Source organism: Giraffa tippelskirchi, chromosome 4 (genome assembly GCF_054371585.1).
Source record: "Giraffa tippelskirchi isolate mGirTip1 chromosome 4, T2T-mGirTip1v1.2.pri, whole genome shotgun sequence".
Classification (NCBI taxonomy): Eukaryota; Metazoa; Chordata; class Mammalia; order Artiodactyla; family Giraffidae; genus Giraffa; species Giraffa tippelskirchi.
In genome coordinates, this window is record NC_137278.1 from 65,765,848 (window position 1) to 65,793,504 (window position 27,657).

Here is a 27,657-nt window from a genome sequence, read left to right on the forward strand (position 1 = left end):
CCTGGAAAATCCCATGGACAGAGGAGCCTGGTAGGCTGCAGTCCATGGGGTCGCTAAGAGTTGGACACGACTGAGCGACTTCACTTTCACTTTTCACTTTCATGCATTGGAGAAGGAAATGGCAACCCACTCCAGTGTTCTTGCCTGGGGAATCCCAGGGACGGTGGAGCCTGGTGGGCTGCCGTCCATGGGATCGCACAGAGCCGGACACAACTGAAGCGACTTAGCAGCAGCAGCAGCAGCAGTGAAGGAATAAAGATATACCTAGAGTCTTACCAGTACTACAGATAACAGAGTGAAACTGGTAAGTTCCCGTGGGAAGTTGTTGTGTACGTAAATACTCTTTTAGGCATCAGAGGAATACTTTACCTACTTCCACTTGTGTGCAACACAACACAGCAATACAACAAGCTTATAATAGATACATTTTTTTGGCACAAAATGTATCAAAGAGAATAACTGGAAGAATTGACCATACCAAACTGAGCCAAAAAGGCAAAGAGTGAGTTAGTGCTAGAAATAATTTAAGTAAAATAGAAATCAGTCTAGGAAATATTTTGATATTCTAGGTACTCGTGCCTTTGAATTAGGTGGTTATGTTTGTGTATCTTGTACTTGGAGGAATGTTTTTAGTTTTCACACTCTGTGTATAAAAGGGTTCAAAACTTTAGAATAAGGAGGAAAATTCAAGTATATGGGAGAATGTTATCCTTAAATTGAAATTTTATTTATAATAATGGTGATGATGTGGTTACATTGATCACTGAGCAGTGTGCATAATCTCATGCTTAATATCCTTATGAAGTTGCTATTATCCTAATTTTATGGATGAGGAAACTGACTTCTAGAAAGGTTAAGTAATTTATCCAAGGTCACATCGCTTATATGTGCTGGAGCCAAAATTTCAACCCCAGTTTGATTCTAAAGCCATGATTAATGACTATCTAACAGGGCCTCTCCTCTAAGAGTTTTATATTTGTTAATTACATCCATTGTTGTACAAAACAAAGTTGTTATATTTATAAATATGACATAGAAATATGTCTCATGTCCTTCACTCATTGAAGACCACACTTGAATTTTTGGTGTATTTTATTATCCCTTTTTCGTTTTCCCATTTTATATAAATTGTAATTTTTGAGGTTATTGATCAAAGAAAAAACAAATGTAAGGGCCTGTATGATGATTCTGAAATTTCTCTACATTCCAAGGTTTACGTTTTTTTCTGAAGAAGGTAATTTATTCTGATTTATCTTGACTTTTTATTGGTGGACTTAAAGGATCATGCCTGGTGAGAAGAGCATTTACTACAGCTAATTGAAAGACTTTTGCAGTCTTCTCCCTTCTCTCAGGCCTTCTGGGGGAGGCATTGGCTGCCACTCTGATGTCTGTTTCTGATAAGTGAGTTTTAGTCTCTAACAACTCCTGGGAATTTTGTCGGCAGAGACTGGGTGAGATCATTTTGCTTTCCGCTGAATTTCCTTTCTCTGTTTTTTTGGACTGTTTTGATGAGCATGACCCTGAAGCATTCAGTAATACCTCTGTTCTCTCAGGAACTGTTGGCCTACTCCCTGGTTTTATCTCTGTCTGCACAAAAACTCCATGTCTCTGGAAAGGAAAACAAAGTTGATGTTAGCCAGGGCGCACCAGTTGCTGGAAGACGCAGCTGTGACCTGAGTTCATGTATTAGCTCAAGTCCTGGTTGAAACAGGCTCTTACTTCTCTGCCTGTTCATTAGCTGTCACCTTAGTCTGAAACTGTAGACTGCAGCAGCATAATAACTATTGGTGAACCATTCAAACAAAGTATGAACAAAGGTGCACCAGAAAATGAACAGGAAAGGAAAAACAAAGTCAGAGGAGCATCTAACTATCTCTCATTCTCAATTTTTCTGTCATTTGGATTGTATGAGACTATTCATATCAAATTTACTTTCTTGCTCTTTGGGTTGCTATGGAAACAGTAGAAACTGCAGTTTAAAGACCTAAGGATTTATGATTGCATTGCAAACATCTGTTAGTTCCAACAACTAATAGTTGTTGTGAAATGTTATTATTAGCCATGGTGAAATATGAAAACAAACATCTGTAGTTGGTAAAAAAAAATTCAGCAATTGGCTATTACATCACTGTTTCAATTTATAAGCCTGATATGCATCCCCCTGCTACACACATACAAAAATTTATCAAATTGCTTTGCTTTACGTTAAGTGAATGATTTTACTAATTTGAACCAAATTCCAAATACTGTGATCCAAAATTATGACATCATTCTTTAGTTTTGATTATGACATGTGGTTAAGATTTTTATCCTCCTAATAACCATGTTAGTTTGTTTAAATCAAATTTGAGAAAGATGATTATGACTTGAAAAGGCTTGGAGTTCTAGCATAAATCTATCCCCCATCATAAAGTATTAAATAATTGATTCTAAATACTGTCTCACCTTTCCCCGGATGGGCTCATTGGGTGTTTTCCTGGCATCATATTGATGTATAAAAGAGATGCGTTCTCTAAAGTTTCTTTGAAGTTCTGCTGATACATCAGGAGAGACAAGAGGAACTAAGGGGGAAAAAGATTTTGTGAAGGTCAGGATACAAGTTGGATTTGTATATGGAAACAAAAGTATTTATAATATTTTGCTTTATAAAAAATGCTAATGAAACTAAATTGTTTTAAGTATGCAATGTTACCTAAACATGTCTAAAAAATACTACCATAGATTGATCATTCTTTCTCTATAAGAAGAACCAAATCAAAACAACCAGATTAGCCCCACATGTGGAATTGCTAGTAATTTTAAAAGCTAATGATGCAATTCAGTTCAGTTTAGTCCCTCAGTTGTGTCCGACTCAGCGACCCCATGGACTGCAGCACACCAGGCTTCCCTGTCCATCACCAACTCCTGGAGCTTGCTCAAACTCATGTCTCGAGTTCGTGATGCCATCCAACCATCTCATCCTCTGTCGTCCCTTCTCCTCCTGCCTTCAATCTTTCCCATCATAAGGGTCTTTTCCAGTGTGTCAGTTCATTGCATCAGGTGGCCAAAGTATTGTTGGAGTTTCAGCTTCAGCATCAATCCTTCCAATGAATGTTCAGGACTGACTTCCTTTAGGATTAACTGGTTTGATCTCCTTGTAGGCCAAGGGACGCTCAAGAGTCTTCTCCAACACCACAGTTCAAAAGCATCAATTCTTCGGTGCTCAGCTTTTTTTATAGTCCAACTCTCACATCCATGCATGACTACTGGAAAAACCATAGCTTTGATGGCTTTCAAACACCTACTGTTAGATCTGCTTCTTGTACATATACCAACCAAAGTGCTAATAAAAGCATAAGTACGATCTATTTGTCAGCTTTTTTTTTTTTTTTTTTACTACTAGAAAGGTTTTGAGAAATTTATGCACAAATTGCTCTCAGATAGCACTGACAGATGAACTGGAAGATTCCAGGGCTGCTGCACCTAGAGTTGAACACATAATTCTTTTCATTTCCCATTTACAGAGGCTCTCAAAATCACTTTAAAATAATCTTTTAATGTGGGTAATAGCTAGCTATGTAGGGGTTCATTATGTTGGTCTCTCAGTGTTAAAATTTTTTAATTTTTATTTATTTTTAAATTAGTTTATCTATTTTTTAACTTTACAATATTGTATTTGTTTTGCCATATATTGACATGAATCCACCATGGGTGTACATGATTTCCCCTTCCAGAACACCCCTCCCACCTCCCTCCCCATCCCATCCCTCTGGGTCATCCTGGTGCACGAGCTCCGAGCACCCTGTATCATGCATCGAATTTACATGCTTCAGTGCCATTCTCCCATATCATCCTGCCCTCGCCCTCTCCCATAATACTGTTCTATTTATCTGTGTCTCTTTTGATGTCTCGCATACAGGGTTATCTTTACCGATTAACTAAATACCATATATATGTGTTAGTATACTGTACTGGAGAAGGCAATGGCACCCCACTCCAGTACTCTTGCCTGGGAAACCCCATGGACAGAGGAGCCTGGTAGGCTGCAGCCCATGGGGTTGTGAAGAGTCAGACACGACTAAGCGACTTCACTTTCACTTTTCACTTTCATGCACTGGAGGAGGAAATGGCAACCCACTCCAGTATTCTTGCCTGGAGAATCCCAGGGACAGAGGAGCCTGGTGGGCTGCTGTCTATGGGGTTGCACAGAGTCGGACATGACTGAAGCGACTTAGCAGCAGCATACTGTACTGGTGTTTTTCTTTCTGGCTTACTTCACTCTGTATAATAGGCTCCAGTTTCACCCACCTCATTAGAACTGATTCGAATGTATTCTTTTTAATGGCTGAGTAATGTTCCATTATGTATATGTACCACAGCTTCCTTATCCATTCGTCTGCTAATGGGCATCTAGGCTGCTTCCATGTTCTGGCTATTATAAACAGTGCTGCGATGAACATTGGGGTACACGCGTCTCTTTCAAATCTGGTTTCCTCTGTGTGTATGCCCAGCAGTGGGATTGCTGGGTCATATGGCAGTTCTATTTCCAGTTCTCCACACTGTTCTCCATAGTGGCTGTACTAGTTTGCATTCCCACCAACAGTGTAAGAGGGTTCCCTTCTCTCCACACCGTCTCCAGCATTTATTGCTTGTAGACTTTTGGATAGCAGCCATTCTGACGGGCGTGAAATGGTACCTCATTGTGGTTTTGATTTGCATTTCTCTGATAATGAGTGATGTTGAGCATCTTTTCATGTGTTTGTTAGCCATCTGTATGTCTTCTTTGGAGAAATGTCTGTTTAGTTCTTTGGCCCAATTTTGATTGGGTCATTTATTTTTCTGGAATTGAGCTGCAGGAGTTGCTTGTATATTTTTGAGATTAATTGTTTGTCTGTTGCTTCGTTTGCTGTTATTTTGTCCCATTCTGAAGGCTGTCTTTTCACCTTGCTTATAGTTTCCTTCATTGTGCAAAAGCTTTTAAGTTTAATTAGGTCCCATTTGTTTATTTTTGCTTTTATTTCCAATATTCTGGGAGGTGGCTCATAGAGGATCCTGCTGTGGTTTATGTTGGAGAGTGTTTTGCCTATGTTTTCCCCGAGGAGTTTTATAGTTTCTGGTATTACATTTAGATCTTTAATCCATTTTGAATTTATTTTTGTGTATGGTGTTAGAAAGTGTTCTAGTTTCATTCTTTTACAAGTGGTTGACCAGTTTTCCCAGCACCACTTGTTAAAGAGATTGTCTTTTCTCCATTGTGTATTCTTGCCTCCTTTGTCAAAGATAAGGTGTCCATAGGTGTGTGGATTTATCTCTGGGCTTTCTGTTTTGTTCCATTGATCTATATGTCTATCCTTGTAGAAAGTACCATACTGTCTTGATGACTGTGGCTTTGTAGTAGAGCCTGAAGTCAGGCAGGTTGATTCCTCCAGTTCCATTCTTCTTTCTCAAGATTGCTTTGGCTATTCGAGGTTTTTTGTATTTCCATACAAATTGTGAAATTATATTTGTTCTAGTTCTGTGAAAAATACCGTTGGTAGCTTGATAGGGATTGCATTGAATCTATAGATTGCTTTGGGTAGTATACTCATTTTCACTATATTGGTTCTTCCGATCCGTGAACACGGTATATTTCTCCATATATTTGTGTCCTCTTTGATTTCTTTCACCAGTGTTTTATAGTTTTCTACATATAGGTCTTCTGTTTCTTTAGGTAGATATATTCCTAAGTATTTTATTCTTTTCGTTGTGATGATGAATGGAATTGTTTCCTTAATTTCTCTTTCTGTTTTCTTGTTGTTAGTGTATAGGAATGCAAGGGATTTCTGTGTGTTAATTTTATATCCTGCAACTTTATTATATTCATTGATTAGCTCTAGTAATTTTCTGATCGAGTCTTTAGGGTTTTCTATGTAGAGGATCATGTCATCTGCAAACAGTGAGAGTTTTACTTCTTCTTTTCCTATCTGGATTCCTTTGATTTCTTTTTCCGCTCTGATTGCTGTGGCCAAAACTTCCAAAACTATGTTGAATAGTAGTGGTGAAAGTGGGCATCCTTGCCTTGTTCCTGACTTTAGGGGAAATGCTTTCAGTTTTTCACCATTTAGGATAATGTTTGCTGTGGGTTTGTCATATATAGCTTTTATTATGTTGAGGTATGTTCCTTCTATTTCTGCTTTCTGGAGGGTTTTTATCATAAATGGATGTTGAATTTTGTCAAAGGCTTTCTCTGCATCTATTGAGATAATCATATGGTTTTTATTTTTCAATTTGTTTATGTGGTGTATTACATTGATTGATTTGTGGATATTGAAGAATCCTTGCATCCCTGGGATAAAGCCCACTTGGTCACGATCTATGATCTTTTTAATATGCTGTTGGATTCTGTTTGCTAGGATTTTGTTAAGGATTTTTGCATCTATGTTAATCAGTGATATTGGCCTGTAGTTTTCTTTTTGTTTGTGGCATCTTTGTCAGGTTTTGGTGTTAGGGTGATTGTGGCCTCATAGAATGAGTTTGGAAGTTTACCTTCTGCAATTTTCTGGAAGAGTTTGAGTAGGATAGGTGTTAGCTCTTCTCTAAATTTTTGGTAGAATTCAGCTGTGAAGCCATCTGGTCCTGGGCTTTTGTTTGCTGGAAGATTTCTGATTACAGTTTCAATTTCTGTGCTTGTGATGGGTCTGTTGAGATTTTGTATTCCTTTCTGGTTCAGTTTTGGGAAGTCATACTTTTCTAAGACTGTCTCCATTTCTTCCAAGTTGTCCATTTTATTTGCATATAGTTGCTGATAATAATCTCTTATGATCCTTTGTATTTCTGTGCTGTCTGTTGTGATCTCTCCATTTTCATTTCTAATTTTGTTGATTTGATTCTTCTCCCTTTGTTTCTTGATGAGTCTGGCTATTGCCTGTCAATTTTATTTATCTTCTCAAAGAAACAACTTTTGGCTTTGTTGATTTTTGCTATGGTCTCTTTTGTTTCTTTTGCATTTATTTGTGCCCTGATTTTTAAGATTTCTTTCCTTCTACTAACCCTGGGGTTCTTCATTTCTTCCTTTTCTAGTTGCTTTAGGTGTAGTGTTTGGTTATTTATTTGACTTTTTTCTTGTTTCTTGAGGTGAGCCTGTATTGCTATGAATCTTCCCCTTAGCACTGCTTTTACAGTCACCCATAGGTTTTGGGTTGCTGTGTTTTCATTTTCATTCGTTTCTATGCACATTTTGATTTCTTTTTTGATTTCTTCTGTGATTCATTGGTTATTCAGCAGTGTGTTGTTTAGCCTCCATATGCTGGAATTTTTAATAGTTTTTCTCCTGTAGTTGACATCTAATCTTACTTTATTGTGGTCAGAAAAGATGCTTGGAATGATTTCAATTTTTTTGAATTTACCAAGACTAGATTTATGGTCCAGGATGTGATCTATTCTGGAGAAGGTTGCGTGTGCACTTGAGAAAAAGGTGAAATTCATTGTTTGGGGGTGAAATGACCTATAGATATCAATTAGGTCTAACTGATCTATTACATCATTTAAAGTTTGTGTTTCCTTGTTAATTTTCTGTTTAGTTGATCTGTCCATAGGTGTGAGTGGGGTATTAAAGTCTCTCACTATTATTGTGTTATTGTTAACTTCCCCTTTCATACTTGTTAACATTTGCCTTACATATTGCAGTGCTCCTATGTTGGGTGCATATATATTTATAATTTTTTATCTTCTTCTTGGATTGATCCTTTGGTCATTATGTAGTGTCCGTCTTTGTCTCTTTTCACTGCCTTTGTTTTAAAGTCTATTTTATCTGATATGAGTATTGCTACTCCTGCTTTCTTTTGGTCTCTATTTGCATGAAATATCTTTTCCCAGCCCTTCACTTTCAGTCTGTATGTGTCCCTTGTTTTGAGGTGTGTCTCTTGTAGACAACATATATAGGGGTCTTGTTTCTGTATCCATTCAGCCAGTCTTTGTCTTTTGGTTGGGGCATTCAACCCATTTACATTTAAGGTAATTATTGATAAGTATGATCCCGTTGCCATTTACTTTATTGTTTTGGGTTCGAGATTATACACTTTTTCTGTGTTTCCTGTCTAGAGAAGATCCTTTAGCATTTGTTGAAGAGCTGGTTTGGTGGTGCTGAATTCTCTGAGCTTTTGCTTGTCTGAAAAGCTTTTGATTTCTCCTTTATATTTGAATGAGATTTTTGCAGGCTACGGTAATCTGGACTGTAGATTATTTTGTTTCATCACTTTAAGTATGTCCTGCGATTCCCTTCTGGCCTGAAGAGTTTCTGTTGAAAGATCAGCTGTTATCCTTTTATGGGAATCCCCTTGTGTGTTATTTGTTGTTTTTCCCTTGCTGCTTTTAATATTTGTTCTTTGTGTTTGATCTTTGTTAATTTGATTATTATGTGTCTTGGGGTGTTTCACCTTGGGTTTATCCTGTTTGGGACTCTCTGGGTTTCTTGGACTTGGGTGATTATTTCCTTCCCCACTTTAGGGAAGTTCTCAACTGTTATGTCTTCGAGTATTTTCTCATGGTCTTTCTTTTTGTCTTCTTCTTCTGGGACTCCTATGATTCGTATGTTGGTGCGTTTAACATTATCCCAGAGGTCTCTGAGGTTGTCCTCATTTCTTTTAATTCTTTTTTCTTTTTTCCTCTCTGTTTCATTTATTTCTATCATTCTATCTTCTACCTCACTTATCCTATCTTCTGCCTCCATTATTCTACTGTTGATTCCCTCCAGAGTGTTTTTGATCTCATTTATTGCATTATTCATTATATATTGACTCTCTTTTATTTCTTCTAAGTCCTTGTTAAACCTTTCTTGCATCTTCTCGATCCTTGTCTCCAGGTTATTCATCTGTAACTCCAATTTGTTTTCCGGATTTTGGATCATTTTCATTATCATTATTCGAAATTCTTTATCAGGTATATTCCCTATCTCTTCCTCTTTTGTTTGATTTGGAGGGCATTTATCCTGTTCCTTTACCTGCTGGGTATTTCTCTGCCTTTTCATCTTGTTTATATTGCTGTGTTTGGGGTGGCCTTTCTGTTTTCTGGCAGTTTGTGGTTCCTCTTTATTGTGGAGGTTCCTCACTGTGGGTGGGGTTAGACGGGTGGCTTGTCAAGGTTTCCTGGTTGGGGAAGCTTGTGTTGGTGTTCTGGTGGGTGGAGCTGGATTTCTTTTCCCTGGAGTGCAATGAAGTGTCCAGTAATGAGTTTTGAGATGTCAGTGGGTTTGGTGTGACTTTGGGCAGCCTATATATTGAAGCTCAGGGCTATGTTCCTGTGTTGCTGGAGAATTTGCATGGTATATCTTACTCTGGAACTTGTTGGCCCTTGGTTGGTGCTTGGTTTCAGTGTAGGTATGGAGGCATTTGATGAGCTCCTATCACTTAATGCTTCCTGGATTCAGGAGTTCTCTGGTGTTCTCAAGATTTGGACTTAAGTCTCCTGTCTCTGGTTTTCAGTCTTATTCTTACAGTAGCCTCAGGACTTCTCCATCTACATAACACCGATGATAAAACATCTAGGTTAATGATGAAAAGTTTCTCCACAGTGAGGGACACCCGGAGAGGTTCACAGACTTACATGGAGAAGAGAAGAGGGAGGAGGGAGATAGAGGTGACCAGGAGGAGAAGAGGGGAATCAAACAGGAAGAGAGCAAGCTAGCCAGTAATCTCTTCCCTATGTGCTCTCCACCGTCTGGATCTCTCAGAGATGTTCATGGAGTTACACAGGGAAGAGAAGAGGGAGGAAGGAGACAGAGGTGGCCAGGAGGAGAAAATGGGGAATCAAAAGGGGAGAGACAGATTCAGCCAGTAATCAGTTCTCTAAGTGTTCTCCACAGCCCGGAACACACAAAGAGATTCACAGAGTTGGGTTGAGAAGAAAAGGGGGAGTGGGGAGATGGAGGCAACCTGTGGAGAAAAAGGAGAGTTAAAAGGGAGAGAAAGCAATCAAGCCAGTGATCTTGCTCCCAAGTAAAAATGGGTACTGAAGATTGGGTTCTTGAAGATATAAAGTTGATAACAAATACTAAAAAGCAAAGATTAAAAATCTAGAGTAGAGGTTAGTTTCTCAAAAATACAATATTAAAAAAAGAGGAAAAAAAAGGAAAAACCCACCAGAGTCACAAAAATTATTATATACATATATATATATATATATATATGAAGTTTGCTTTTAAAATAAAGTCTTAAAAAAATAAAAATAAATGAAAATAAAAATAAGGTCTTTTTTTTTTGCAAGGTAATTGCAGGTTATAAAAATGAAAATTGAAGGAGTAATAGGGGACTCAAAAGTAAAAAAAAAATAAGAAAATTAAATTAAATTAAAAAAATTAAAAAATAATAATAAAAAAGTTTTAAAAATTTAAAAAATGATAATAGTAAAAATATATCTAGGGCTTTCTCTGGAGCTGTTACGGACAGTGTGGGGTCAGTTCATTTTCAGATAGTTCCTTGGTCCAGCTTGTACTTCTCAAGGTCTCTAGGCCCCTTCCTATGTAGTCGGTGCTAACTACAGGGTTTTAATCTCTTGCATCTGTCACTTCCAAAGCGGTTCCCTCTCTTTCTTTTAGCTTCTTCTGTTTGCTGGTCTCCTCAGTGTCTAATTTCCACCCTGACACAAGAGGGGCGGTGGTGGTCACTTTATTTTTTAGTCTCACTTGTTCATTCGTGCTGTGGGGAGAGAGGAACACGCAAACAAATCTCACTGGCGTGTGCTCACAATGTTTCAGCCACACTGGGTTTGCCCCGATACAGCGTGTGTGCTTTCCCAGTCTACACTGCTCAGGCTCTAGGTTGCATTGCTGGGAACTGTCTGAAGCGGCCCCTGGGGTTGCGTGTACTTTCCAGGTTTAAGCCGCTCAAGTTCAGGTTCCTGGGTACTTCACAAAGGTGCAGACTTGGTTGAGCCTGGGTTTTGTGCCCTTCCCAGGTCGGAGCAGCTCCAGTGACCAGGTTTTTGGCTAGTGTGGTCAGGGGCTGTGCCTTTTTCCCCTTCCCCCATCCCAGCTGCTCAGTTTTCTGGATGTAAAATGGGCGCAGTTTCCCAGGTGTGTCGTGCTCTCCCCTGGGGAGCTGATCTCTGGCTGCGACCCTCTCAGCAGGTGTCGACCCTCCAGAGTTCCAAGAAGTCCTGGTTAGCAACGAGATCTGTTTGCAGTTCGGTATAGGATGCCTCTCTGGGGCAGCGATTCCGCCCTTCCAGCTCTAGGGGCCCTCACTTGCCCATCTCCAGCGGGGGATGGGCTGGTCCGCAGCCAGCTTGCTCTGCTCAGTCCTTTGTTCTGTGAATGGGCCTGGCGGTGTCTTAGGTTAAGGCTTTTTGTGGGAAAGCTATCCCAGGGTCTAGGTTGCTGTCTCAATCTAGTTCCCTCAGATTGCTCTCGGGGCATTCAGGCCCAGTCCTTACCCAAAGCAATGCAGCCCGCCCCTCCCTGAGCTTGCTAGTTGGGGATGCGCGCGTCTGGGCTGCGTGCCCACTGGGAGTTGCTGTTAGGTACATAAACTGCGGGTTTTAATTATTTATTTATTTTTCCTCCCGGTTATTTTGCCCTCTGCAATTCCAAGGCTCGCCACAGACCCGCTGAAAAGAGTGTTTCCTGGTGTTTGGAAACTTCTCGTTTTTTTAAGACTCCCTTCCCAGGACGGATCTCCATCCCTACCTCTTTTGTCTCTCTTTTTATCTTTTATATTTCGTCCTACCTCCTTTCGAAGACTATGGGCTGCCTTTCTGTGTGTCTCATGTCCTCTGCCAGCATTCAGAAGTTGTTTTGTGGAATTTGCTTGGCGTTTAAATGTTCTTTAGGTGAATTTGTGGGAGAGAAAGCCGTCTCCCTGTCCTATTCCTCCGCCATTTTAGGACTGCCTCCAAAATTTTTTAATTTTTAAAACTCACTTTATTTCTGCTTTTAGCACACAATGTTATGTAAGGAGTCAGAGCAACACCCAGGTTAGTGACATAAAATTCTGTCAAGGAAAAAATTAAAATTTCTCCTTTTTATAGAATAGCATTGAAACATGTATATTATCATATGTGAAACAGATCGCCAGTCCAGGTTCAATGCATGAGACAGGGTGCCCAGGGCTGGTGCACTGGGATGACCCTGAGGGATGGGATGGGGAGGGAGGTGGGAGGGGGGTTCAGGATGAGGAACACGTGTACACTCACGGCTGATTCATGTCAATGTATGGCAAAAACCACTATAATGTTGTAAAGTAATTAGCCTCCAATTAAAATAAATAAATTAATTTAAAAAATAAATAAAAAATTCTCCTTTTTATAGAAAAAAACATACATAAGGTAATTACATACATATCACTACCATATCTATGGAGTGATAACAAGAAACTGATAACAGTGGTTGCTGCAGGAGGAAGGAGTTAGCTGACTGGAGGATGGAGGTGGATAAAGGTGGATTCACTTTCACTCTATCCTATTGTACCATTTGAATTTTGTACCATATGCATGTATTCACTATTAAAAAATAAAATTTAATTTTTAAAAACCATGCCTTTAAAATTAGGGAGTGTATATAAAAAGGAAAAATGTTAGTAAATTTACATTAAGTATTCACACATTCAATTCAATAGTCAGACATTAATATAAACTAATTTTACTAGCAGGAATGAAGCAATTCAAACATTTATATAATGCATGATGTGAGATGGCATTCTTTTCCAACTACCAGGAAAAAAAATGCTAATTGATAATATTTCCTTGATTTTTAATTGAGATCAGATACTCAAAACTCATTTCCTACCTAATCATTACCTTTCCTTTAGGATTTGATATCATACAAAAAATAGCAGGTGCCAAAAATTTAACAAAAATTTGTGGACAACCACTAAATTGAGAAAATTCTAACCATAACATATTTTTCTACCAATTTGGAAAAGACTGTCAGTTTTGGGGTGAATGTCACGGTACAGCTCACAGAATGTTAGTGTTTCCAGGAACACAGTCTGATAACTTTGTGAATAAAATGAAGCTCTTCTAAATCAGGCATTAATTAGGTGGGGTCAATGGAGTATCCAAAGCATGGGCTTTGGGAAAAGATACACGTGTTTTCAAATTCCAGTCATCCCACATATCCCACCTGTGTCACTTTGGACAAATCACTTCTGTCTCTAAAATGAGGATAATAATACTTCCCTTTCAGAGCTGTGAGAATTAAAGACAGTGTCTTTAAAGTCTCCAGGATGATGGACCAAATTAGAAAGGGATTTCTAAGTTAGGCAATCGTAGAGCTCTTTCGTATCCTGACAAAAGGGAATCCATGGAAGACAAGCATGAATCCAATGAACTATCAAAAGACTGTGAGAAAACTAAAGAGTTTAGTAAACTGGTATGAAGGGTTGGTGGCAGCTTGGGCTGGAGGATAGGGAGATCAGAAATAGACAGTGGAGAATAGGGTGTGGAGAGCTTTTCAAATCTGCTCTTGACTTTCCCCTACATTGCCTTAGGAAGACCATTGTTTGCCTGAAGGCAGCAGAAACTGGCAGCAATAGTCTAGCCATCTGTTGTCGACTTAGTAACATCATTGAAACAGCACAGAAATCCCTCCAGGGTAAGGAGCTGATGAAAATGGACGCATGCGGCCCTCTTGGGCATTTCCTCCTCCAGCATTTCCCTAGCAACTGTCAGTGCTGGTGGATTAAAAACATCAGGGCTTTCTCTCAGTGATGTCTCTTTTCAGGAGTTTAAAGGAGAAAGGAGTGGAGCCCTGACTAGAGAACTGGTCTCAGTAGGGACAAAAAATAGAGATGGTCAAAACTGGTTTTGTGTGGCCTGACTCACAGCTGGCCCAGCCTGACCTTCATCTTCTTGCCTTAAATTCACTGGGAGGCACACAATCCAAGCCCTGGTCTTTAGCCTTGCCCTCACAAGGCTTGATAATTCCCCTTGTGGAATATGACCTAAAGTTAAACTAGAGAGACACTGTAAAAGAAAGACAACAAAATTTAAAACATATATTATGTGAAGGAGAATTATTAGAACCTATGCACCAAGAATAGAATAAGCATAACAAATATCCTCAAAGATATAAAAGGTATTAATATAAAGCAAGAATGAGAAGATAAAAAAGAATCATGTAAAATATTAGAAATGAAAAATTAATAGTTGAAATGGAAACGGTGAGATAAATAACAGCATTTATGAACTAGAAAATCAGACTGAGATGCTCTCCTAGAAGACAGCTGGAAAGGTTAAAAAAATTAAAATTAAAAAGCTAAGAGACATGGATGATAGAAATACCAATACTAGAATTCAGGAAATCTAGAAGACAGAAAATGAAATGTTTAAAATAAGGATGATAAATATATCAGAATTAAAGAAAATGCAGAGGCCTCAGATTGAAAGGGCTCACAGAGGACTAAACAGGTAGGAGGGTGAGAAGTAAGATGGAACAGGTGAGGCCCACGGGATGCAAATTTAAAGAGGCACCTGACATTAGCCAGGACATGGAAGCAACCTAGATGTCCATCAGCAGACGAATGGATAAGGAAGCTGTGGTACATATACACAATGGAATATTACTCAGCCATTAAAAAAAATACATTTGAATCGGTTCTACTGAGATGGATGAAACTGGGGCCCATTATACAGAGTGAAGTAAGCCAGAAAGAAAAACAATACAGTATACTAATGCATATATATGGAATTTCAAAGATGGTAATGATAACCCTATATGCGAGACAGAATAAGAGACACAGATGCATAGAACAATTTTATGGACTCTGAGGGAGAAGGTGAGGGTGGGACGTTCTGGGAGAATAGCATTGAAACATGTATATTATCATATGTGAAACAGAACACCATAAAAAAAATAAATAAATAAAGAGGCACCTGCAGGATGCTGGGAGCGAGCACCTCCTTACGTTTTGCGCCCTAGATCTCTCATTTGGCTCACACTCCCCCACATTCTGCATGGTGGATAAAGAAGAAAAACTTGTCTTAGACATTTTATAGAGAAATTTAAAGTCATGTGAGACAAAGAAAAAATTTTAAATGTTTTCAAAGAGGTTACCTACAAAAGTAGGTAGGTTACCTACAAAAGAGTAAGAAGCAGATTTATATCAAACTTGATAACAACAATATTTGACACATGATAACATTAATATTTTTTAAATATTAAAGGGAAAAACCTTTAAGCTTGGAATTTCTGTATCCAGCCAAGCTGTCATTTAATTATGAAGCCAAAATAAAAAATATTCAGAGGCAAAGAAGGCCTCAGAATATTTCCCTGTAAAACAGATCACTTCAAAAAATTTCTAGAGGAAGAACTCAAGAATAGAACTAAATCAAGAAGCGTCTATGTTTAAACCCTTATGTGCCTAAGGTTTATGTTCAACTTGAATTTAAACATCAAAGAATAAGTGAAAGTTACTATCTATTATATTTAAAAATGAAAGGCTTAAGCAAAGAAATATCTTTTAATTTATAATGTTAAAACTAGAATATTAATTTAAATCATAAGTAACTATAAACTTTCTGTATACAAAGACTCCCTTAAAACATAAAAAAGATCTACTGAAACATGAGCCCTTCAAAGGATTAACAACTGGCTTACTTGCACACTTGACGTAACAACAGAATCCAGATGACAGTGGAATAATACCTGGTGTAAAAGCTAAGTAACTGTGGATCTAGAATTCTATATCCAGCTATACTTTCATTCATTAAAGAGTGAGGGCAATTCAGTTTAGACATTTTCAGACAAAGAGAGGTGAAGAGTTGGCCATTCATAAATTCTAATAGAAAGAACTATTTAAAGACATTGAACTAATGTGTTACATTGATGGCCCCAAAGAATCAGGGTAGCATTCACATCCTTGCACAGTCCCTTTGTGAATGTGAACTGGCCTTGTGATTAATTTCAGTCAATAGGATGAGGCAGAAGCAATATCATGCCAGTTCCGGGCATAAAGTTTAAGAAAACATTACATTCTTGAGAGCCCTGAACTGCCATGTAAGAAGTCTATCTACCCTGCTAGAGAAACCACATTCAGAGACCAAATGCAGAAGGAGAGGCCCAATCATTCCAGCATCCCAGCTGAGTCCGGTCCTCAGACGACCTAGCAACTAAATTAAGCCACTCAAGTGCCCACCAAGAAGACCAGCTAAAGAACTGCAGCTGAGCCCAGCCTAGATTGCAGAATCATGAGCAAGTAAAATAATTGTTGTTTTAAGCAACTAAATATTGGAGTGACTTGTTATGCAGATAACAGCCAGAAAGATTTCAGAAGGAAGTTAATTAAATCAATTAAAATAAATCATCTTTTATATAGGACCTCCCAGAATCTTAAAAGTAATAACTTTAAAAAATATCTTCATGGAGACTAATAAAGGGGCAGGGAAGGCAATCTAGAGTATTACAGAAAGAAGTTCCTTACCCAGACATTATTAAAAGTAGACATAACTACCATATTCATTTATGCAAATATATGAGATTTTAAAAGAAGCCCACAATAGTGAAGATCATCTAAGTGGGAAAACATCAAAGAAGATATTCAAGTTCTTAGTGGTTACTTAAGAATTCAAATTGGACCCAAAATAATTACTTAAAAGAAGCCTTGTTAGATGAGGCTTCCAAAGTAAGGCAAAGTCTATGAAAAATATTTGAAATCCACTCTCTGTTTCTTGGAAACTTCTAATTAAAATAGGAATTTTCCAAACAAGTTGGTGTCTAGCCATCTATATTTTATCAACAAAGGCAGGATTTGTTCAAGCACACAACTTGCTCTTCATATTGATGGGAACTTAGCAGCTTTTATTTTGAAAAATTTTCTTAACTTTTTGTTTGTATCTAATTAAAGAAGCATTTCTCAGTATAATTTTTCTATTAGAAACCCCATTCTTCAAAGTATTATTTATTTTCATCTTAAATAAAAGATTATTAATGTAAAAACAACAGTACAGATTTTCAAAATACAGTGAAGAAAAAGAAACTTGAATACAATTATAGCAAGAAATCATTGTTATACCTTGATACAAAAGAAGCAACACAAACTAAAACCTATTTTAGAAAAATATTTTTAGCACTGTATCTGAATTTGCCAGAATGTTAAAATATCAAGTAATTTATAACCAGTCAAAATTTCATTTAAGTTTGAAATACCTCCCTTATAAATTAGATCAGCTTTTCCAATTTCTTAAGTTTTATTATCTAAAACCAAAAGCGAACACTCCTACAGTGACTCAGATATGATGGAGTATAGCCATTTGTTGAACTGACCATGGATGGCAGCCAGGAAATTGTGTGGTGGTACAAGACATAAAGGGCACTTTCATTATCAGCACAAGATGACATTACTAAAATGCCAAAAGCCAGGCGTAATTAAGTGGGCTGATGGAAAAGAATAACTATGAGATGACTTTTGTCAGTAATGCATGTTTATATACACATTTTCTGTCCATATGCATATATATAAATATATACACATGTATATATACATTAAAAATCTGACATATACAGACTGGTTTATATACACATTTTAAAATGTTACATAAACTAAAATCATTCTCATCTAGTATCCAAACACCATCTAAACTATGAATAAATTGCAGGTTTATATTGTGTGTTATTAGTTTAAGTTATATTATGACTTTAAAATAAATAATCTACTGAAAATATGAATTATCATTAAACTTAATAAATAATTGTTGAGTCAAGACATAGTGGTAGGACCTGGAATATAGTAATGATCTTGGCAATGAGAAATACCAATAAAAGAACAAGAGAGAGAAGAAGAGACAGAAAGAGGAAAAAGATAGTACAGTGATAGTAAAGAAATTAAAATGTCTTAAAGCCTTAAGGAAAAAAGAGAACTAAGTATGAGCCAAGATACTAACAAATTTGGAAGTTGGAAAGCCAGTGGATAAGTGGCAATTGACTTGAGTAGATCCCAGAAAACTGGAAGCTAAGTGCTTGTGGAGGAGGAGGTGGGGTGAAAATCAATCTAGTTCATGCCCCAGTGTTTGGCATCAGATGGTTCTGAGGCCAGGAGCATGCAAAGTGGTGCAAGTTGAAGCTGTAACCTGAAGACTGCTTGAAGGACTCCCAGATTTTCTCTCCCCTACTCCAGGCAGAGGCTTGGAGGGTTCCTCTTTGAGAAAACTGACAGACCTATAGACAGTGATTATGGTTGTTCCTTTACGAAATGGCCAGGTCCTGCCTGTTCATCCTAGAACAAAGCGTGTCTCTCTCTCTCATCTTCCACCACATCCCTTCTTGAACTAGAGAAGAAACAGCTACTCTCAGAGAAAGAATTGGGACCGACTGGTTAGCTAACAAAAAAGCCAGTCAAGGCAAAGAATCACAGTCAATGACGAAACCATGTCTAGATATTTTAAGAAGTCCATTTACCAAAATTTTATTGAAGTGCAAAGGCATTTTCTTTGAGGAAGTGTCTGCTTGGAATTTCACTTTGTATTTCTTGCACAAACCACACCCTGCTGCATCCTTTTCAGTTTGTTTCTTTAACACAGAATGGAAACTTAAGAAAGAAAAATGAGTACAGTGTACTTCAAGATTTAAAAAATTCACTCTCTCTCTTCTTTTATAGTTATTTTATCCACTCTTGATTAGCAGTTTTAAGTTAGTGAATGACCTTTTAGCAAGTCTTTTCTAAAGCATTCAACTTTGAATGTTTTATAGAAAAAACTACTTTTTAAAAAAACTCAGATCCTTGAAAGGATCTTTTAAAAGTATAAATGATATCACTCTCCCCATTTAGAGCCTCCAGTTATTTCTCATTGTTTGTAGAATAAATTTCAAATTCTTTGCTGTGGTCTACATGATCCTATTTGACCTGCCAGAACTACCTACTTTATCTCCTGCTGGTCCTGATATCATGGTTTGGGGATTTAGAGAAGGAGTACATAACTCAGACCAAGGAGGTAGAGAATCCTCTTTAAAAGTCATGTTTATTCCAGAACCAATTTTCGCCTGTGTACTTGGTTCTGAAACAAACATGACTTTCAGGAGATAAAGTAGGTAGTGTCTGATCTGTGTGTTTGTGTTAGTAGCTTGGTTGTGTCCTACTCTTTGTGTCCCCATGGACTGTGGCCTGCTAGGCTCCTCTGCCCATGGAATTCTCCAGGCAAGAATACTGAAGTGGGTTGCCATTTCCTTCTCCAGGAGATCTTCCCAACCCGGGTATTGAACCTGGGTCTCCCACATTGCAGGCAGATTCTTTACAATCTGAGCCACCAGAGAAGCTTTAAATTTTCTATGTTGTGTCTATAGAGTGATGCTAAAAGTTGAAAACTACTATATAGTATTTACAATATATTAACAGTTATATGAATTTTGTTCATTTAATGACCAAATATTGTGCTAGTACTACATTTCTTTCTCATTTGATCCAATGCCCAGTGCCACTAGGGGTTAAAAAAGGTTCTAGTGTACATGTCAAATAGAATCCTCTTTGCTAGGTTAAAAATGGTTTCCCCTGAGATCTTTGAAGACATTAACTACATTGTGCTCTTCCATCAGTGTTGCTTAATTCCATATACTTATTCTTTAGGTGGTGACTTAGTTTTCTTTTAATGGAAACTTTAGAATCTTTTTATAGTTGTTGTTTTACAGTTTCATAGTGATGTTTAGGTGTGTCTCTTTTTTTTTCCTTTCACATTTTGAAGTACTCAGTGGACTCTTTCAGTGGCTCTCTTTTATTTAGGAAATTATTATTTTAGAGGCTGTGTAGAATACTGGTTATTTTTAATTTTATTATTTGCTGCTTGGCATATGGGATCTTAGTTCCCCAACCAGGGATGTAACCTGTGTCTCTTGCAGTGGAAGTGCAGAATCTTAACCACTGGACTGCCAGGGAAGTCCAAGTACTGGTTATTTTTACAGGTACTAGAGTCAGAGTGAGTTCAGACACCAGTTATTTGCTATGTGGCCTTGGGAAAATTATTTTTTTAAAACTCTTAAACTCTGGTTTCTTATCTGAAAAATGAGAGTATTAATAGTATTGTGCTCAGTTACTCAGTCGTGTCCAAATCTCTGTGACCCTCATGGGCTGTAGCCTACCAGGCTCCTCTGCCCATGGAATTTTCCAGGCAAGAATACTGGAGTGGGTTGCCATTTCCTACTCCAAGGAATCTTCCCAACCCAAGGATTGAACTGCATTGGCAGGTGGATTCTTTACCACTAGTGTCACCTGTACTATTAATATTATATTCCATTATGTTGCTGTGAGAATTGAATGAGTTAACATTTAGAAGGTTCATTAAGTACCTGACAGATTAGTATATGCTTAATAAATGTTTAGGGCTTCCCTGGTGGCTCAGATTGTAAAAAATCTGCCTGCAATGCAGGAGACCTGGGGACACGATTGAGAGACCAACACTTTCACTTTCAATAAATGTTATGTTTGGATAATTCTCTCTCTTTTATTTTTACTCTTTTCTGGAGCTCAAGAAGAGTTGGAACTCCAAGGTTGATTCTCAATATATTTTGTTTTTATTCTCTCATATTTTCTAAGGTTTTTGTCTTTGTTTTTTTATGCTCTGGGATATTTTCTTGACTTTATGCTCCAAACTAAAAAAAAAAAAAAAATTGGCATAATTCTAATCTTTGGTTGTCCATTCACACGTTAAGAATAGGATAGGAGACCAGTTTGAAATACTGAACTAATTAGTGTGGTAGTTGACATCTGGCTGAGACACTGGACTCTAACAGCCAATGTGGGGAGAGGGTAGAGTGCTCATGACTGGAGAAGTTATTTAAGTAACCCTCTAATTCTCCCTCCACACTTTTCCATTTTGCTTTGTCTCCTAACTGAGCCTTCAGACACTTCTGTTTTCTCAGGCAGATTGGCTCTTCTTTGTTGCGTCTCCTTCTATATAGTCTAGATTATTGCTTCTTTGCTGTCTTTTATCCATCAACAGTCTTCCATTCCTTCTCACATGTCAGAAAGTTCTTCCTTCCATTCGTCTCACTTTTATGGATCTTTTGTGGATTGCCTGCTTTGGTATCATGTAATAGGATTGTGGGAGGCAGGGGATTTAGATGTTTCTGCTCAGTCTACCATCTTGAATTAGAAGTGGAAACTTTATTACATTCCTAAAAGAGACACCATTGTTATAGATTATCTCATGGCTTGCCCTCGCTATTGATTACCTCTCTTGAGGTAGAAATCATGTTAAATATGACCATTTTCTAATATCCGACCTTCAGTCTAGCTGCCTTTTGTATCCTTAACTAGACTGGCCAGTCACTGAGGCCAGAAGGCTACAACTGAGGGACTGTTGACCTCAAAGTAATCCTTCACTGCCTACTGTTGTGTTCAGAAAATTTGATATTTATCTTCTGAACTTTTGTATGGGTGAGAACAGAGGGGGTACTCAATAAATACATTTTTGTTTGGACTTGATCCTGCACTTCTATTTGTTGTTAAGTTGCTCAGTCATTTCTGATTCTTTGCCACCCCATGGACTGCAGCATACCAGACTCCCCTGACCTTCCCCATCTCCCAGAATTTGCTCAAACTCATGTCCATTGAGTCGGTGATGCCATCCAACCATTTCATCCTTTGTCGTCCCCTTTTCCTGCCTTCAGTCTTTCCCAGTATCAGGGTCTTTTCCAATGAGTTGGCTCTTCGCATCAGGTGGCCAGAGTATTGGAGCTTCAGCTTCAGCATCAGTCCTTCCAATGAATATTGAGGATTGATTTCCTTTAGGATTGACTGGTTTGATCTCCTTGCTGTGCAAGTGATTCTCAGGAGATTTCTCCAACACCACAGTTCAAAAGCATGAATTCTTTGGCACTTAGCCTTCTTTTTGGTCTAAATCCCACATCCATATGTGACTACTGGAAAAACCATAGTTTTGACTATACAGACCTTTGTCAGCAGAGTAATGTCTCTGCTTTTTAACATGCTGTTTAGATTTGTCATAGCTTTTCTTCCAAGGAGCAAGCATCTTTTAAATTTGTGGCTGCAGTAACTATCCTCAGTGATTTTGGAGCCCAAGAAAATAAAGTCTGTCACTTTTTCATTATTTTCCCATCTATTTGCCATGAAGTAATGGGATCGGATATCATGATCTTAGTTTTTTGATTGTTGAGTTTTAAGCCAACTTTTTCACTCTCCTCTTTCACTTTCATCAAGGGGCCCTTTAGTTCTTCTTTGCTTCCTGCCATAAGGGTGGTATCATCTGCATATCTGAGGTTATTGATACTTCTCCTGGCAAGCTTGAAGACTTGCTAAATGGAGAAGGAAATGGCAACCCACTCTGGTATTCTTGCTTGGGAAATCCCATGGACAGAAGAGCCTGGCAGGCTACTAATGCAGTCCACGGGGTCAAAAAAGAGAATTATTAAAAATTGTATTCCAAAATAAACCCTTAAACATACATAAACTGCAGTTTTTTATTGGAAGTATTCTAGTTAATTAATACTGATGAAGATTCACATTTGGGACAAGAGCTAACAGAAATGGTTCTTTCTTTATAGGTAATTACTTAGGCTCTTACCAGACCATAGTAAACTGCCACTCAGCCTTGAAAATGTGAAGCACTATTATCTCTAAACATGTATTAGTATTACTGTTATTGATCAAATACAATTCACTTAAGTGAAAGAACTCAAGTGAATTTTTTTTTTTGGTAGTCATTTGGGGGAGGAGGGAGCCATGTTTTACTTCATTTCACCAGTAGAGTCAATTGACCTAGACTTTTTTAGTTGGCTTAGAAAAATAGAAATCATTTCTCATTATAGTAAAAGTAAGTTAGTAAATGTGGAAAAAAAAAAGGCTTGCTAAAAAATCCAACTCCTGCGGCAGAGGTGAGTAGGACTGGGTTAAGAAACAGAAACAAATTGAATAAATGTGAAAGACTTACATATGATAATGACACCATCAGGTAAAACAAATTTTAGATCTCAAAAAATATATGAATAGTGTATAGAACAGTATTTCCTAAATTATGTTTTGTGAGATACCAGTCATGTAGATGATCTTCTGAAAAGGATGAAGTTGTCTTTTACATTCAAACATAGCATACTTCATTCCTCTTTGTGGAAATTCATTATGCTTATCCTTAGAATAAGGGTTTTAAGAGTATTGTAGTAAAAAAAAATACTGTTTAACTTTATAAATTCAGTTTTTCCGGTTTTTTTTTTTTTTTTTGAGCAGTATCTATAAACATCATAAAAACTAGTGTCCCTCAGTGTGCACTTTGAGAAATACTGCTTGTTAGAGTTGCCTCCTATCTTAACAGTTACTGTTTTAAAAGTTTGCTGGCAATAATGAGCAGAATGCCACTATATTTCTGACTTGGAGGCTAGTGTTATCAATGATCATTACAATTTTTATTATGTTATATTAAACATGTTTAGAGCTAAGTTGTCCACCAGGAAGGGATGAGAAACAAACTTGTCAAGGGCTGCACTTGCTGCATATATATTTTCAACTCCTGTAGAGGACTATTTGTTCCCAGGAGGTAAAAGTACATCTAATACATCTTAATTTGATAGCAGTAACTTGAGACAATGGAGACGTGCTCACCTTACCTATTCCGTAAGAAGGCTTTTGCAACTTGCTGTGTTTGACTGGAGAAACCAATGGACATGTTGGCTTCTTAAAGTCACTCCTCTGGGTGCTCTTAGTGTCATAAGGTGGTTGGAGGGGATTTTCCAGTCCTTTACCAAGTGGCCACCAGTCACCCTTCATGGGAAAGAAAATGGAAACATAAAATTGGATATTATAAGATATTTTCATGTGCTGTTTGATGTCTGTGAATGTTCAGTAATTTGATTCAATAAGTTACTGGATTTTTCTACAACTAAAATACAGTTCTGAAATCTAGGAATAAATATATTGAATATTTTCACAAAGGCTATATTTCTTAAAAGGCATCTAAAAATGCATTATGACATAATTTTAGCTAAAATACAGCTGCTAAGTTCTTAAACTACCTTTTATCAACAGATGGAGTGGTAAAAATCAGCGGAATAGTTATGTTTCTATGTTTTGTACCACAGTTAAATATATATCTACACATGTACGCCTATGTATTAACATATAGTAAACATGATTTAACCTAAAATTTACATTCTGTTCTTTTCCTTTCAGCAATACAAATAATGTATTATTATCTAAGATGATGATTTTTAAAGTTTTTAGTCCATGACCCCTACCACAAAATACATTTTATGTCATGCAAGAGTACCCACTGTATATATACACATAAAACTAGAGGTTTCACAAAACAATACTTATTTTTATGACATGCAGTGCACTTGGCTATTTTTCTATTATATTACTTTTCTATTTTCATTTCATAAAGCTGGTTGTAGTCCACATGGATTTATAACTCACTAACGACTCAGTTTGAAAAATTTTGTTCTAAGCAGAAATATCTCCAGTGTTGATATTTAGAACACTGCTCCAGTGTTCTAAGCAGAAATATCTTCATGTATTTTTCATAATAAAACATGACCTAAGTATGAAGCAAGTGAAGATTCTACATTAGCACATATGACAATTTGATCTCTTAGAAGCTGAGAAAGCAGTGAGGTGAATCGTTACTTGTCTTAGAACTGACTAAAAAATTTTTCATCTGGTTGATCAGATAGAAGAGGACCTTGGGAAAAGGGAACTGTGATACATCAGAGTCCTTGGATATTAGAGAATGAGAGTAACCTTGGGTATATTCAAACAGCTACCTGGGGCTTTAAAGGAAGAGATCAGCCTTTTTAAAAAAATCAACTGTTATTGCACAGTCAGAGACTTTAAAATATGATTCAAGGGTGATAAATATGAAATTCTAGTAAGTTAAATTCTGAAAATACAATTGAAGCTGCATTGATTTAAAAAAGGAGGAGACGTCTAAAGAAACCTATATGGCTACATTAGGGAGTTAGCTTTCAACTAAGCTTAGGTTCCAAAGAGACTTGTATGTGTAAAAAGGCACAGAGTAGCAGATTCAAAGAAAACATACTCTAATGGAGTCCTCTTGTCAGCAGATTGTGAAGAAACTTAGATAGTAGAAAATAGGGTATTCTGGAGAAAGAAATCTGTTATAGCAAGAAATCATGGAAAGGCTTAGAATTCGGAGAAGGGTACGAAGTGTAGAGCTGAAGTCAGAGCTATTCAACCCGAGGTTCTTCCTTAAGAGAAATTATCTTCAAACTGAAAAGATGGGATGGGGACTTCCCTGGTGCTCCAGGGGTTAAAATTTCACACTGCCAATGTAGGGGGCAAGGGTTTGCTTCCCAGTTGGGGAACTAAGATCCCACATGCTGCTTGGCATGGCCAAAAGATTCAATTATTTATTTATTTATTTTTGACTGTGCTGGGTCTTCATTGCTGCGCTGGCTTTTCTTTAGTTTCAGCAAGCGGGGGCTACTCTCTAGTTGCAGTGCACTGGCTTCTCATTGTGGTGGCTTCTCTTGTTGTGGAGCACGGGCCTTAGAGAAGGTTTTGCAACTACTCACGGGGTTCAGTAGTTGCAGAACGTGAGTTCAGTAGTTGCGGTTCCTGGGCTCTAGGGCACAGGCTCAGTAGTTGTGGTGCATGGGCTTAGTTGCTCAGTGGCATATGGGATCTTCCCAGATCAAGGATTGAAACTGTGTCTCCTGCATTGGCCGGCAGATTCTTTACCACTGAGCCACCAGGGAAGCCCCCAAAAGATTAAAAAAAAAAAGAATGGACATGGACCAAAGACCATGTGCATGAACTAAGCCCTGCAGAGTTGAAAAGAGTTAGACCTCCCTTTGCAACTGGTAATGAGGGCCAGTTTCCAGGCCAGTAACAACCTGTAACCGGAGGTAAAAATGAATAAGTTTGCAGAAATCAAAGAATTTTGGAGAGTAGGAAAAACCGGCTAATGCCTCGTTTTTCAGAATGAACTTAAAGGTGAATTGCAAAAAAGACTACTTGATGTAGATCCTAGGAATTCTAGAACAGATCATTACACAGATGGCATCTTCTCACTCTCTGGCTCAAAATAGTTTCGTCTACTGTTGTCAGAGTGCCTGCTTCTTGCTCTTCTCTACTCTATGATTACTGTGGTGCGTATGTCCCAGGGTCTAAGCCTTCTCTCCCTTATTCTCAACACAAGGTGTTGAGGTGTGTACCAGTTCTACGAGGTGTGTACACACACTGTACAGATGAGAAAACTGGTGACAGATTAAGTAACTTCCCCAAGGTGTATCTCTGCCAGGTAGCAGAGCTGCACCCGATTCAGCCCCCATCTATTGGTACGAGCCTCTCATTTCTGTGCTGCTGCTGCTATTGCAAATATGCTGTGGAAGGCAAAGCCAGACAAACACCAAGTTATTTAAATTATTTCAAAAATAAAAAGAGGCTCTAAGTAAATATCTTGAGAAAGATGTTCTATGATAAGTTTTTTTTAAGATTATTATTATTATTTTGGCTGTGCTGATTCTTCATTGCCATGCTGGTTCTTCATTGCTGTGTTTGGGCTTTCTCTAGTTGTGAACTAGTTGAGAACTACTCTCTAGTTTCAATAGGTGGTGGTGGCTTCTCTTGTTGTGGCACCCGGGTTTAGTTGCTCCACGGCATGTGGGATCTTCCCAGACCAGGGATCAAACCTGTGTCTCCCACCCTGGCAAGCAGATTCCCAACCACTGGACCACCAAGGAAGCCATATGATAAGGTTTTAAGGTATATTCTTTATATCATCTTCTGTAGATCAGAAATTTATTTTGCTAACATCCAGGTTACTAGAGAAGTGACTCTGGAATGAATGAACCACTATGTCTGGTAGACTTCTGTTTTTTTCCTTAAACCAGAATGTAGTGCAAAAGCTAGCCTTAAAGCAGAGATTATTCACCTTTCAAGAAAACTTGAATTTAGAATTTTACCAAAATGGTCTCTCTGGTTTTACAGATGCATATAAGGAAAATAATGAGCAATTTTTCCTGTTGTGATTGATGATTTTAAGACCCTAGGAGTTGGTGAGTGTTCTGATTAGTGTCATCAATTGGATGAATCCTCATTTCAAGAGAATAAAATCCTACAGTTCAAAAACTTTTTTATCTTTTTTTATTTCTGGATAGTTTGCCCTATGCCCCAAAAGTCTGGTTCCTTCCTAGAAGACTGAAAGCATGTATGCACCCAGATACATGTGCATGCCCTTTTGGTCCAAGCATTTGCTCAAACAGATTATAAAGATTAAAAGTAAAGGTGGAGGCTTAATTTTTTTTTCCTTTACCTCATGCTGAAGGGGAGGACTAAGGATAAAACTTTACCACTTTTTGTACCATCACTTACATTGGATTGTAAGGGGCTGATGTGGAGTTATTTATGATAAAGGAGACTGGAAAAGGCCCTCTCTGTAATTGCTTTGTCTAGGTTTTGGGGGTCAGACCACATCCTGCAGATTGTAGAGGGAGTTTTGCCTAAAGAAAAAGTTGTTTCCCAAACTTTGGACCCAGAGAGAGGATGAAGTCCTCCCTTCCAGCCCAGGGTCCCTGCCCCAGGATGACCAGCACTGGGGCTCCATGGTAGGAAGGTGCCTGGAGATTCCTAATGACAAGATTCACTATGATGCAGGCTCCTGGAAGGCCCGAGAGCCATTGTACTGCAGGCCTCTTGGCTACACTTGGAAACCACTGTGAGGCCATCTCTGTATTATACTTCTGTCATCCCAATATCTTCAGAAATGCATCAGTAAAATTAGTTCCATCCTTTGAGAAACTAAGGGAGA

The 27,657-nt window shown here is 38.0% G+C and overlaps 1 protein-coding gene across 1 annotated transcript in view; it reads right to left on the bottom strand.

The window, feature by feature from the left end:
- Positions 1 to 1,074: 1,074 nt before the first annotated feature.
- Positions 1,075 to 27,657, bottom strand: part of CIMIP6 (ciliary microtubule inner protein 6) — a 33,235-nt gene continuing 6,652 nt past the window's right edge. Inside the window, exons 3-5 of the mRNA XM_081589641.1 lie at positions 23,495 to 23,648; positions 2,446 to 2,561; positions 1,075 to 1,608 (exon numbers count right to left, since the gene is read on the bottom strand). Of these exons, the coding sequence (XP_081445767.1) occupies positions 1,240 to 1,608; positions 2,446 to 2,561; positions 23,495 to 23,648 (639 nt within the window). The 3' untranslated portion in view covers positions 1,075 to 1,239. The remainder of the gene's footprint in view (positions 1,609 to 2,445; positions 2,562 to 23,494; positions 23,649 to 27,657) is intronic.